Raw genomic sequence first — 14,406 nt, forward strand, 5'->3', positions numbered from 1 at the left:
GATTGCTCCAGTTCCATTCTTCTTTCTCAAGATCGCTTTGGCTATTCGAGTTTTTTTGTATTTCCATACAAATTGTGAAATTATTTGTTCTAGCTCTGTGAAGAATACTGTTGGTAGCTTGATAGGGATTGCGTTGAATCTATAAATTGCTTTGGGTAGTATACTCATTTTCACTATATTGATTCTTCCAATCCATGAACATGGTATATTTCTCCATCTATTAGTGTCCTCTTTGATTTCTTTCACCAGTGTTTATAGTTTTCTATATATAGGTCTTTAGTTTCTTTAGGTAGATATATTCCTAAGTATTTTATTCTTTCCGTTGCAATGGTGAATGGAATTGTTTCCTTAATTTCTCTCTCTGTTTTCTCATTATTAGTGTATAGGAATGCAAGGGATTTCTGGGTGTTGATTTTATATCCTGCAACTTTACTATAGTCATTGATTATTTCTAGTAATTTTCTGGTGGAATCTTTAGGGTTTTCTATGTAGAGGATCATGTCATCTGCAAATAGTGAGAGTTTTACTTCTTCTTTTCCAATTTGGATTCCTTTTATTTCTTTTTCTGCTCTGATTGCTGTGGCCAAAACTTCCAAAACTATGTTGAATAGTAATGGTGAAAGTGGGCACCCTTGTCTTGTTCCTGACTTTAGAGGAAATGCTTTCAATGTTTCACCATTGAGGATAATGTTTGCTGTGGGTTTGTCATATATAGCTTTTATTATGTTGAGGTATGTTCCTTCTATTCCTGCTTTCTGGAGAGTTTTTATCATAAATGGATGTTGAATTTTGTCAAAGGCTTTCTCTGCATCTATTGAGATAATCATATGGTTTTATTTTTCAATTTGTTAATGTGGTGTATTACATTGATTGATTTGCGGATATTGAAGAATCCTTGCATCCCTGGGATAAAGCCCACTTGATCATGGTGTATAATCTTTTAATGTGTTGTTGGATTCTGATTGCTAGAATTTTGTTAAGGATTTTTGCATCTATGTTCATCAGTGATATTGGCCTATAGTTTTTTCTTTTTGTGGCATCTTTGTCAGGTTTTGGTATTAGGGTGATGGTGGCCTCATAGAATGAGTTTGGAAGTTTACCTTCCTCTGCAATTTTGGAAGAGTTTGAGCAGGATAGGTGTCAGCTCTTCTCTAAATTTTTGGTAGAATTCAACTGTGAAGCCGTCTGGACCAGGGCTTTTGTTTGCTGGAAGATTTTTGATTACAGTTTCAATTTCCATGCTTGTGATGGGTCTGTTAAGATTTTCTATTTCTTCCTGGTCGAGTTTTGGAAAGTTGTACTTTTCTAAGAATTTGTCCATTTCTTCCACGTTGTCCATTGTATTGGCATATAATTGTTGATAGTAGTCTGTTATGATCCTTTGTATTTCTGTGTTGTCTGTTGTGATCTCTCCATTTTCGTTTCTAATTTTGTTGATTTGATTTTTCTCCCTTCGTTTCTTGATGAGTCTGGCTAATGGTTTGTCAATTTTATTTATCCTTTCAAAGAACCAGCTTTTGGTTTTGTTGATTTTTGCTATGGTCTCTTTTGTTTCTTTTGCATTTATTTCTGCTCTAATTTTTAAGATTTCTTTCCTTCTACTAACCCTGGGGTTCTTCATTTCTTCCTTTTCTAGTTGCTTTAGGTGTAGAGTTAGGTTATTTATTTGACTTTTTTCTTGTTTCTTGAGGTGTGCCTGTATTGCTATGAACTTTCCCCTTAGGACTGCTTTTACCGTGTCCCACAGGTTTTGGGTTGTTGTGTTTTCATTTTCATTCGTTTCTATGCAAATTTTGATTTCTTTTTTGATTTCTTCTGTGATTTGTTGGTTATTTAGCAGCGTGTTGTTCAGCCTCCATATGTTGGAATTTTTAATAGTTTTTCTCCTGTAATTGAGATCTAATCTTACTGCATTGTGGTCAGAAAAAATGCTTGGGATGATTTCTATTTTTTCTAAACCTGAAACTTTTTTTTGGTGATGAAAGTTAATTATTTTTTTTTAGTAAATGATTGCCTTATTATCAGTTCAGCTGTTTACAGAGAAATCTTTCATTTTGAAGATTATCTAGACTTTTTTATACAGACTCTATGCTTTTAGTCTTTGGGGCATTTTACTTAATTACATGTAACCACTGTGTATGTATTTTTAAACATAACAGTTACTGACAATTTTCTTAACACTTAGAATATGTAAAGAAGTACACATACCCTCAAGTCTCCCAGGAATACGCCCTGTGATTGGCATGATGAGTACTTTGTCCTTCTTCCTCATGAAATGTTTTTGTTTTCCTTACAGTATAGGTATAGGTACTTTATTTTCCCTGTTTATCCAGGACAGGTAATGCATATAACATGTATAAAACTGAGGCTTTATTCCTCTGACTCACAACGTCATAATTTTCCTTATTCCCCATTTATTTTGGTGTTATTGGTGTTAAATTAGAGCTCTCGTGAAATTAGACCATTATTTACAAGAGTTAATTTACCAAGAGTGATTTTATTATGTAAAGTGTCCTCTTCTTGCTGAGTGTTACTGAGATTTTTTTCTTTATCAAATGAAAATGGAGATATTAATGGGGATTTCAAATTACACTGTTTATTAGTATAGGACCAGGCACACTATGTTCTTCTGCTGCCACCTTGTGGAAATTAATGAGATAGTTAAAACCAAAGATTATTGCGTGTGTCTTCAGTCGCTGTGTCAGACTCTTTGTAAACCCATGGACTGTAGCCTACCAGGCTCCTCTGTCCATGGAATTTCCAGGCAAGGATACTAGAGTGGCTATGAAAGGGTAAGTAGTAAAAACCTCCCACACTGAATACTCTAGTAAGTACATTATTTTAATAAGCTTATGTACATCATTCAGTTTGCATTTCAAGCAGGTTCCTTGTCATTTCAACTCCTTAAATTCTGTGGGTGTCTACACTGGAGTCCATATTGAAATTTGGTATAAGAAGCCTTCCTAAGGCAACTAAAGCTGTTTCAACTCCCAAAAAGATAGGACTGGATGAAAAGACCTGTAAAACACAATGTCTTTTTTTTTTAATTTAATTTAATTTTATTTTTTAACTTTACAATATTGCATTGGTTTTGCCATATATCACAGAGAAGGCAACCAACATGAATCTGCCACAGATATACACGTGTTCCCCATCCTGAACCCTCCTCCCTCCTCCCTCCCCGTACCATCCCTCTGGGTCGTCCCAGTGCACCAGCCCCAAGCATCTAGTATCGTGCATCGAACCTGGACTGGCGACTCGTTTCATATATAATATTATACATGTTTCAATGCCATTCTCCCAAATCATCCCACCCTCTCCCTCTTCCACAGAGTCCAAAAGACTGTTCTATACATTAATGTCTCTTTTGCTGTCTCATATACAGGGTTATTGTTACCATCTTTCTAAATTCCACATATATGCTTTAGTATACTGTATTGGTGTTTTTCTTTCTGGCTTACTTCACTCTGTATAATAGGCTCCAGGTTTATCCACCTCATTAGAACTGATTCAGATGTATTCTTTTTAATGGCTGAGTAATACTCCATTGTGTATATGTACCACAGCTTTCTTATCCATTCATCTGCTTATGGACATCTATGTTGCTTCCATGTCCTGGCTATTATCAACAGTGCTGCGATGAACATTGGGGTACACGTGTCTCTTTCAATTCTGGTTTCCTTGCTATGTATGCCCAGCATTGGGATTGCTGGGTCATGGATTAAAGATCTAAATATAAGACCAGAAACTATAAAACTCCTAGAGGAGAACATAGGCAAAATACTCTCCGACATACATCACAGCAGGATCCTCTATGACCCACCTCCCAGAATATTGGAAATAAAACAAAAATAAACAAATGGGACATAATTAAACTTAAAAGCTTCTGCACAACAAAGGAAACTATAAGAAAGGTGAAAAGACAGACTTCAGAATGGGAGAAAATAATAGCAAATGAAGCAACTGACAACTAATCTCAAAAATATACAAGCAACTCCTACAGCTCAACTCCAGAAAAATAAATGACCCAGTCAAAAAATGGGCCAAAGAACTAAATAGACATTTCTCCAAAGAAGACATACAGATGGATAACAAACACATGAAAAGATGCTCAACATCATTCATTCTCAGAGAAATGCAAATCAAAACCACTATGAGGTACCATTTCACGCCAGTCAGATTGGCTGTGATCCAAAAGTCTACAAGCAATAAATGCTGGAGAGGGTGTGGAGAAAAGGGAACCCTCTTACACTGTTGGTGGGAATGCAAACTAGTACAGCCACTATGGAGAACAGTGTGGAGATTCCTTAAAAAACTGGAACTAGAACACAATGTCTTCAAATGAGAAAAATGTGGGCTATGTTAGCATTTCCGTGACTCTTATGGTATTTTCCCCACTATTTGAAGTAATTTGTGTTACTTTATTGAAATGGGTACATTTTTGTAACTTTCATTTGCAGGAATCAGGAACCCCAGCCCTAAAAGGCCTTTCCTTTACTGTCAGACCCGGTGAACTGTTAGCTGTGGTCGGACCTGTAGGCGCAGGAAAGGTACGTTCTGATGGGTTTTGACAGCTTGATAACAGCCCCGGTTATATTCTCAGAGTGGAGCCCAGAGCTGAGTGTGACTCAGTTTGAATTCAGTGTGTCTAGAACAGTGTTTCTCTAGGTGTATTCTGTGGAGCATTCATTTTGTGAAAAGGTTTTGTGGCAAATAAATCTGAATAAATGCACACAGTGTTTTCCTTCTTGGTGCTTCACATTGCCCAGTTGGGAACCACTTGTAAAGCACTGAACATCTCAGTGAAGGAAATTATTGATGTGACAGCTGTTCAGAATGGATGGAGACAATGGGGATTTCTTTTTGTCACAGTGGCCCCTCCAGGAAGTCTGGAGGTGGTGCAGGTTCTTCCAGGAAGTTCTGAGCATTTCCCCACGTGACCTGACTTGGTCCTATCAGTGCACATGTAGTGAATGTGCAGCCACGTGCTGGAGATAAAGGTACAGACATGAGCCAGGGCTCGACGCCTCTGCTCCAGAGCAGCCAGGTTCTGGGATGAGACAGATACACAGGCAGGTTATTTCAGCCCAGGACAATGAGCACTCTGATGTGTAGACACAGACAGAACACACCTATGTGTTGTAAAAAATTTGAAATTTGCACATTGACTTAGTCTCATGTGTTTTGTGCAACAACATACAGAAACTTAAATGTGGGATATGTACATGAAAGGGTGATGATTTCCTTTATCATGGACTTTTGCTCTGCAGACACAACTCACTTCATAGTTTAATTCATCATCTTTGTTTTTTTTTAAGATTTTTAAAATTTTTTAACTGAAGGATAATTGCTTTACAGAATTTTGTTGTTTTCTGTCAAATGTCAACATGAATCAGCCATAGGTATACATATGTCCCTTCCCTCCATAAAATTTTTTTAATGGTGTTTAACATAAACAGTTTTTTTTTTTTTTTAGTTGTTCAACTTTACCTGTCCAAGTAAAATTTGAAGCTACTGTATTACTTGCTTTTTACTATTTATCCTATCTGTTCGCGTGTCTTTGTTTTATTTAGTTATTTATTTGCTTCTTCCCTTCTTCTTGGATTATTTTCTATTACTTTATCATCTCTCTCCATTAGCTTGGAAGTTATATGTGTTTTTTTTTTTTTCCCCAAATCTTCCCACCCTCTCCCTCTCCCACAGAGTCCATAAGACTGTTCTATACATCAGTGTCTCTTTTGCTGTCTCGTATACAGGGTTATCGTTACCATTTTTCTAAATTCCATATATATGCATTAGTATACTGTATTGGTGTTTTTCCTTCTGGCTTACTTCACTCTGTATAATAGGCTCCAGTTTCATCCACCTCATTAGAACTGATTCAAATGTATTCTTTTTAATGGCTGAGTAATACTCCATTGTGTATATGTACCACAGCTTTCTTATCCATTCATCTGCTGATGGACATCTAGGTTGCTTCCATGTCCTGGCTATTATAAACAGTGCTGCGATCTTTGGATATATTATTTACACATAACTTAAAAAAATAAAATATTTGTTTATTTGACTGCATGAGATCTTAGTTCCAGCATGTAAGGTCTAGTTCCCTGACCAGGAATTGAACCCCAGCCCCTGCACTGGGAGCTCAGAGTCCCAGCCTCTGGGCCACCAGGGAGTTCCCTATACATAGCTTTTTAAGAACAAGTATTTGTCAAATAAAGGATATCCCGGATGTAGGAACAACTGCATTAAACATCAGATATATGAAATACACATCCTGTGGGGCTGCTCTACTAGAAAAAGATGTTAAAGATTCTTAATTAGTCTTTGCTGAGTAGAGCACTTCATTTGGGGGAAACTCAGGCAGCATAGATTGTTATACTATTCATATTCCTTATCAACCTTTAGTTTACCTTGACCAATGGTATTATTTTTATTTTTATTTTTATTTTCATCACAATCACCAGAGCAGTACTTTATCCTGTTCTGAAGGAAAGGGTTCTACTGTGTATCAAGCACCAGGGTGAGGTCGGCTGTGCTGCAGGGCATGTTCCATCCTGAGTGCTGCCTGTTCATTTGTGTGTTGCCATCTGTTTCAGTCATCACTGTTAAGCGCTTTGCTGGGGGAGCTTTCCTTGATCCAGGGAAATGTCAACGTCCACGGGAGGATTGCATATGTTTCTCAGCAGCCCTGGGTGTTTCCAGGAACTGTGAGGAGTAACATTTTATTTGGGAAGAAATATGAAGAAGACAGATACAAAGAAGTAATAAAGGCGTGTGCTTTGGAAAAGGTGAATAATGACTTTTGAGCTGTATATACTCAAATTTCAAATAGTGATAATGTTGGTTTAAACTCTGAAGTTAGTTGAAATTTCTTTTTAATTTGAAAAGTCTTTGATTGTTGCTCAATATATTTGCTGGTCTTCTGGGTAAATATGCAGGCACATATGTTGCTGTTTTAATCCTGATGTGATAACAACACTCACAGAATAACTTTGATGGGGGGCTGTGTGGTTGTTTCATTTTGTGAAATTTCATTCATTGTTTTTGGTATGGAGGGCTGTGCCACACGCCTTCCACAATCTTAGTTTCCTGACTACAGACTGAACTCGGTCCCTTGACTACAGACTGAACTCGGTCCCTTGACTACAGACTGAATTCGGTCCCTTGGCAAGTGAGAGCACAGAGTCCCAACCACTGGACCACCAGTGAACAGGGGATTTCCTCATTCACTTTTAATTTCTTTTTTTAATGGACAATTGCAAAACTTTGTAAAAAATAGAGAGCATGGTGTAATGAACCCTCATGTACCACCCCCCCAGCTTCAGCCAGGAACAGCTGGTGGCCAGTCTGGCTGCATCTCCAACTCTGCCAGCCCCACCCCCACCCCGGATTATTCTGGAAAAGATCCTAGACCTCAGATTAGTTCATCTGCAAATGTATTATTAGTTTTCTCTGAAAGATAGGAAAGCCTTTGGGAAAAAATCACATTATTTCACCTGAAAAATAACCCAGATTCCTGAATGTCATCGACCTGCTAGTCTCTGTTTACATGTCCTTAGTCATCTCACTGAGGAATCTCCTTCAGTGCCCCTGGAGGCAGCCTGCACATGAGGTCTCCCCCCTGACCCTTGGCTCGTGCCTCCTCAGGCCTTTTCAGTCCCTAGGTTTCCCTCTCCACTTGGTTTTGACTTGCATTTGTATTTTTATTTAAAGAAAATAGAATACTTTAACATTTCTTCTTAATACTGCATCTTTTCTTTGGGGGAGAGATTGTTTTCAGAAATGGCATTGCATTTCACAGAAAATGACAAAATTAAACATTTAATTCTAGCTTGGGATTTAAATGAAATTAGTGAATGAATGATGAAAATTGAACTTACTTGAGAGGGGAATGTAATTTGGCAAAAAGGAAGAACAATGTAAATACTGATTAAACAGTATGTTACTCTCCTGGGTTGTTCCCCTTGAGTCTGTTGAGTCCAGTCTGTACATCCGAGTATTCTTCTATACTGTGAGAAAGAGCCCAGGACAGACTTTCAGAGGTGAGGAGTTAAGACTCCAAAACCTCCTTCCTGAGGAAATAGAAAATAGTAATTTTGCTTGAAGCACAGCTCAAACATCATAGATTGTATCATGTGAGTAGCATTTTACAATAATGTTGTTAAAACAGAATTGCTCCTTTAATGGGCTTCTTTTCTAATGTCAAGTTAGTAGGAATGAGCTAGATTTGTATTAAATGGTGTTGAGACTGTATAAGAAAAGAAGAGGGAAGTGCATATAGAACAGTGAGAACAGTAGCTCCCATTTATTCAGAGTCCATATACAAATCATTTTTCTGTCTTTCACCCCTGTGTGTGCACACATGTAAGAGGGTATATGAGTTATTGATTCTTTATCAGTGTCTTCAGCATTAACATCCTCATTTTGTAGTTGGTAAAACTAAGGCTTGGAGGATCAAACAGCTCATCTCAGCTCAAGTTCAGATCCCTTTCTGCATGACTCTAGACTCCCTGCTTGTCCTTGGTGCTGTGCTGCCTCTCAGTTGAGGAAATGTATAAGGAAGAATTTTTTTAATTTATTTATTTTAATTAGAGGCTAATTACTTTACAATATCATATTGGTTTTGACGTACATTAACATGAATCCCCCACGGTGTACACGTGTTCCTAATCCTGAGCCCCTCTCCCACCTCCCTCCCCATACCATCTCTCTGGATCATAGAGCAGGTAATAGATGAAGGTATAAGGTGGGGTGTGGAGTAAACAGATCTCAGGCATTTCCTCTTTACTGTAATCACTTCCAGCCCCTAATGCCCAGATCAGACTCCAGAAACCCAGGCCAGGGTGAGGTGTTTCTTTCATGACTTTGCCTTACTGGTGAAGCTCAGCCCTTCTTTCTCCCCACATTTGAGCATCTCTACAGAAGAGATGGGACAGCGGCTGATATTCAGCTTTTTCCCTGGGGGTCAATGCTTTGTCGTAGCTACATGGGCTGATTGGACCAGTAATGTGGGCAGTGTTCTGGGGCCTCCCCCACCCTCGGGTGTCTATGCTGCAGTGTCTGGTGGGAAGGGGCCCTGCAGGACCGGGCTGCACAGCGATTCTTCTGTACATGATGTGACCATTATAAACATGGACTGCTTTCCTAGTCTGCGTGGTCGGAACACGGACACCTTCCAAATGTGTCTGGAGTGTGACGCCATCTCTGCATCCTCAGTGCTCCCTCTCTGGTCCTGACCACAGTCATCTCTCACCTAGATTTTTCCAGTAGCCTCTTTACTTATATTCATACTTCCCCTTCCCCACTTACTGCCTGTTTTCTGCAAAGCACAGGAGTGATTCCTTAAAAAACCCAAGACCATGTCAGTCCTCCCCTTCCTCCTTTACTGGAGTGACCCCAGGGCTCCTCCTGCTCTGGCTCTGCCCTCACTCCCCTCATTCTTACTCAGCTCTGCTCTCCTGCCTCCTTGTCCTGAACCCCTTGGGCACCTCCCTGTGGCCCCTGCACCCGCCCCTCCCTCTGTGAGGAGCAGCCTCTCCAGGTCTGCTAGAGCCCCCCTCCCCAGATCTGCTCACAACCCCTCTGAGCAGAGTCCTCACACCCCAGTATGGACTCACTTCCCTCCTTCACTCTCCATTCGACTTCCTTTTCCTTTTCGTCCTTAGTTCTTGCACTCAACATGAAAAGAAACTGTAGGGACTTTGTTTCCTCGTGGCTGAATTCACTGTGCCCAGAACAATGTCTAGCATGTAGTCAGTCCTCAGTAAATATCTGTTAAAATGGTCAAATGCATAAATGCTGTGGAAAACTACAGAATGAAGAAAAGATTAAAAAAAACCCCGAGAGGTTTGTTGTTTTAATGTTCAAGGTTATCGTTATTCACTATGAAATAAGCCCATTATCATTGATCAAACACTTGTGGGGAGAACAGCTGCTGAAAGGTTAGGATGCTAGGAGAACACATTTTAAATCTTTTTCTTTTTCTATCTCCTTATAGAATTTGCAGAATTTGAAGGAAAGAGATCAAACTGTGATAGGAGATGGAGGAACCCCGCTGAGTGAAGGGCAGAAAGCCCGGATCAGCCTCGCCAGGTAAATGGGGTTTCAGTTGCCATCCGCCCCTCCTCCTCCATGGCTCCTAGTGGACGTGAGCACGCAGACCCCGCTCACCAGGTGGGCCTGGGTGAAGCAGGCTCTTGGCCCTTTCCCTGGGCTCCTGGAATGAACATGACATTGTTGGACACCATCATGATTCAGAGATGAGACTCAGGGAGTGTGAAGTATTCTATCCTGACATCTCTACATTTTCTAGAGCCGTATATCAGGACGCAGACATCTACCTCCTGGACGATCCGCTCAGCGCAGTGGATGTAGAAGTCAGCAGGCACTTGTTCGAACAGTGAGTTTGCTCCTGTTTTCTATCGTTTCTTCTTTCCAAGAGCCCTGTAGGGATCAGGGAAGGAAGCTCAGGAAAGCCTTTGTGATTCAGGAGACTCAGCTCATTGTGTGCTGCTGTCCTTCTCTCCCTTTATTTCCTCAAAAGAAGATCCATTGTAGAGAAATCTTGCATCATGTTGAGGTCAGGACAGAAAAATACAGCAGGTGCTTCCAGTGTGTGGAGCACAGTGGAGTCCATGCTTTAGGGAGTCAGGGATAGATGGCAGATTCTACCCTGTGACTTGCAGTTGATGGATCCAGATGCTGTGGACAGATCCACACCCCAGGAATCAGAAGGATGCTATCCGATTTTTAAATCATAGAGTGGAAGTCTGTAATCTGATACTTGGCTGCCAGTTCTTTTCCTCCATCATTCCCTCATCATTTAAGGCACATTAGAAGGTACAGTGTTTTCAGTACTGACATAGAGCTTCCATGGAAAGGCCTTGTTATCTTATGCTTATTATTCTTTAGGTCTGAAAATACTTAGCAAAGTCTAGAATTCAGGAATAACTTATCAGAGCCATACTTGATATCAGAGTATGGCTTCAATCATTTAATGTTGCTTCATGGATGCTTGTGGAATTAATACTTAGACCCACAATATAGGGTTAACTTGAACATGAATCTAGTTATCTAGAATCTTTCTTAAATCCTGACTCTCAATTTGTGATTCTGGAATTTGGTGTCAGTGGCTCTTGCTTGGCCATAGAATCCCTGAAACAGAACAACTACGATGCTTTTCTGTGTATAATATGTCTTAACATATACTGACTGAGGCCTTTGATGGAGTCTAAATTGGCCTCCTTGAAAGCCTCATGAACTTGCTTTTGCTGAAACAGCCGCCACATCTCCCCCCAGAGTTAGTTCCCTTGCTGTTCACCCTATAAAGACAATGGGCCTTCCAGCTACACTTAACACCCTGCTGTGTGCACTGAGTTAGATGCCCTTACAGATGTCCCTGCACAAAACCTCTCAGTTTATAAGGAGGACAGTGAGCCAGGAGAGGGGAAGGACCACACTGGGCAGAATAAGGGAGATAGGACGCCCAGCTCTCATTCCTGCCTCTAAGGAACCTGTCTCTACATGGAGCTTGTTAAGACAGATGCCTGGGGAAAGGTCAGCAGAGTCAAGCTTTAGAAAGTTTCAACACAGGATAAGTGTGTTGTGCTTATAAGTAAGTGCTGAATAGAAGCAGTAGTGGAAGCTGGAGGCTTTTATTAAAAATGAATGAATCGAAAAAAAAAATATGAATGAATCGCACTTCTACTTGACATTAAGAGTTTCCTTCAGTCATGAGGCTATATCCCAGGTTGTTAAAGTTTTACTGCTTTATGCTTGAATATTAAGTGGGTTCTGTCACCTAAAGAAGGTGAGAGGCCTTAGGCGAACTGATGCTGTCTCACCATGCTATGGATCCCGACGTGTTTCAGCACCACATCACCAGACCTTCACCTCCTGGTCATCAGCTTTTCAGGTCTGTCCTGATCAGACTGCCACACTGCTATCTATACAGCACACCCTCCTGTCTACACAGCTTACCCTCCTGTCTACACGGCTCACCCTCCTGCTCCAGCCCTTCACAGGCCACTGCCACTCCACCCCATGTTCAGGAAGCAGCTCCAGGTCCTCAAACAGAGAACAGGCTTCTTTGCCATCTGCCCCCATCAGCCTTTCCAGCTCGTCCCCTTACTCACTTGGTGTCCAGCTGTGCTGGCTCTGTGGGGGTCATTTCTCACCCTGTCTGTCGGTGCACACTGGTCCCTCTGTCCCAGAGCCAGGGAGCTCTGCAGCAGGACACAGGAGGAAGGTGAAAGGTGGGTCCTGCCTTTGCCTCCTGCTCCTCCAGGGAGTGCCTGTGCCCTGTGTCTTCCCACAGTCCTCAATAATAATGCTAAATAAATAATGCTTAATAAAAAGCATTATTTAGAAAAAATGTAAAGCCCTTAATTGGTCACTTTGGAATTATTTATATTACATTATATGTGATGGAATATTAGGAAGAAAACATTTTACAACTTTTGGGTTGATCTATCTTGGACATAGCAGCCCATCAGATTTGATTTACAACCACTTTCAGGGACAATTGGCAAGTAATTCTAAATTAAGGAGAAACAGTTACATTAAAAGCTTTAGTAATAAGACTGAAGAGGGCTAACTCAGTCAAGGAACTTAGTTACAAACATTGAACTCAGTTCAGTTCAGTCGCTCAGTCGTGTCCGACTCTTTGCGACCCCATGAATTCCAGCACGCCAGGCCTCCCTGTCCATCACCAAGTCCTGGAGTTCACTCAGACCCGTGTCCATCGAGTCAGTGATGCCATCCAACCATCTCATCCTCTGTCGTCCCCTTCTCCTCCTGCCCCCAATCACTCCCAGCATCAGAGTCTTTTCCAATGAGTCAACTCTTCGCATGAGGTGGCCAAAGTACTGGAGTTTCAGCTTTAGCATCATTCCTTCCAAAGAACACCCAGGACTGATCTCCTTTAGAAGGGATTGGTTGGATCTCCTTGCAGTCCAAGAGACTCTCAAGAGTCTTCTTCAACACCACAGTTCAAAAACATCAATTCTTCAGCACTCAAATTTCTTCACAGTTCACCTCTCACATCCATACATGACAACTGGAAAAACCATAGCCTTGACTAGACGGACCTTTGTTGGCAAAGTAATGTGTCTGCTTTTCAATATGCTATCTAACTTGGTCATAACTTTCCTTCCAAGGAGTAAGCGTCTTTTAATTTCATGGCTGCAATCATGAGCAGCCATCTGCAGTGATTTTGGAGCCACAAAAGATAAAGTCTGACACTGTTTCCACTGTTTCCCCATCTATTTCCCATGAAGTGATAGGACCAGATACCATCATCTTAGTTTTCTGAATGTTGAGCTTTAAGCCAACTTTTTCACCCTCCTCTTTCACCTTTATCAAAAGACTTTTTTGTTCCTCTTCACTTTCTGCTATAAGGGTGGTGTCATCTGCATATCTGAGGTTATTGATATTTCTCCTGGCAATCTTGATTCCAGCTTGTGCTTCTTCCAGCCCAACGTTTCTCATGATGTACTCTGCATAGAAGTTAAATAAGTAGGGTGACAATATACAGCCTTGATGTACTCCTTTTCCTATTTGGAACCAGTCTGTTGTTCCATGTCCAGTTCTGACTGTTGTTTCCTGATGTGCATATAGATTTCTCAAGAGACAGGTCAGGTAGTCTGGTATTCCCGTCTCTTGAAGAATTTTCCACAGTTTATTGTGATCCACACAGTCAAAGGCTTTGGCATATTCAATAAAGCAGAAATAGATGTTTTTCTGGAACTCTCTTGCTTTTTTAATGATCCAGCAGAGGTTGGCAATTTGGTCTCTGGTTCCTCTGCCTTTCCTAAATCCAGCTTGAATATCTGGAAGTTCACAGTTCACATATTGCTGAAGCCTGGCTTGGAGAATTTTGAGCATTACTTTACTAGCGTGTGAGATGAGTGCAATTGTGTGGTAGTTTGAGCATTCTTTGGCATTGCCTTTCTTTCGGTTTGGAATGAAAACTGATCTTTTCCAGTCCTGTGGCCACTGCTGAGTTTTCCAAATTTGCTGGTGTATTGAGTGCAGCACTTTCATAGCATCATCTTTCAGGATTTGAAATGGCTCAACTGGAATTCCATCACCTCCACTAGCTTTGCTCATAGTGATGTTTTCTAAGGCCCACTTGACTTCACATTCCAGGATGTCTGGCTCTAGGTCAGTGATCACACCATAGTGATTATCTTGATCATGAAGATCTTTTTGTACAGTTCTTCTGTGTATTCTTGCCACCTCTTCTTAATATCTTCTGCTTCTATTAGGTCCATACCATTTCTGTCCTTTATCGAGCCCATCTTTGCATATGTTCTCTTGATATCTCTAATTTTCTTGAAGAGATCTCTAGTCTTTCCCATTCTGTTGTTTTCCTCTACTTCTTTGCACTGATCGCTGAGGAAG

The 14,406-nt window shown here is 40.7% G+C and overlaps 1 protein-coding gene across 1 annotated transcript in view; it reads left to right on the forward strand.

Moving 5' to 3' along the window:
* The window catches only part of LOC102286200 (ATP-binding cassette sub-family C member 4), a 134,824-nt gene that overhangs the window by 47,040 nt on the left and 73,378 nt on the right, over positions 1 to 14,406 (forward strand). Inside the window, 4 exon segments of the mRNA XM_014478932.2 lie at positions 4,461 to 4,550; positions 6,600 to 6,791; positions 10,001 to 10,095; positions 10,316 to 10,402. Coding sequence (XP_014334418.2) covers positions 4,461 to 4,550; positions 6,600 to 6,791; positions 10,001 to 10,095; positions 10,316 to 10,402 — 464 coding nt within the window.

Source organism: Bos mutus, unplaced genomic scaffold, assembly GCF_027580195.1.
Source record: "Bos mutus isolate GX-2022 unplaced genomic scaffold, NWIPB_WYAK_1.1 CTG201, whole genome shotgun sequence".
Lineage (NCBI taxonomy): Eukaryota > Metazoa > Chordata > Mammalia > Artiodactyla > Bovidae > Bos > Bos mutus.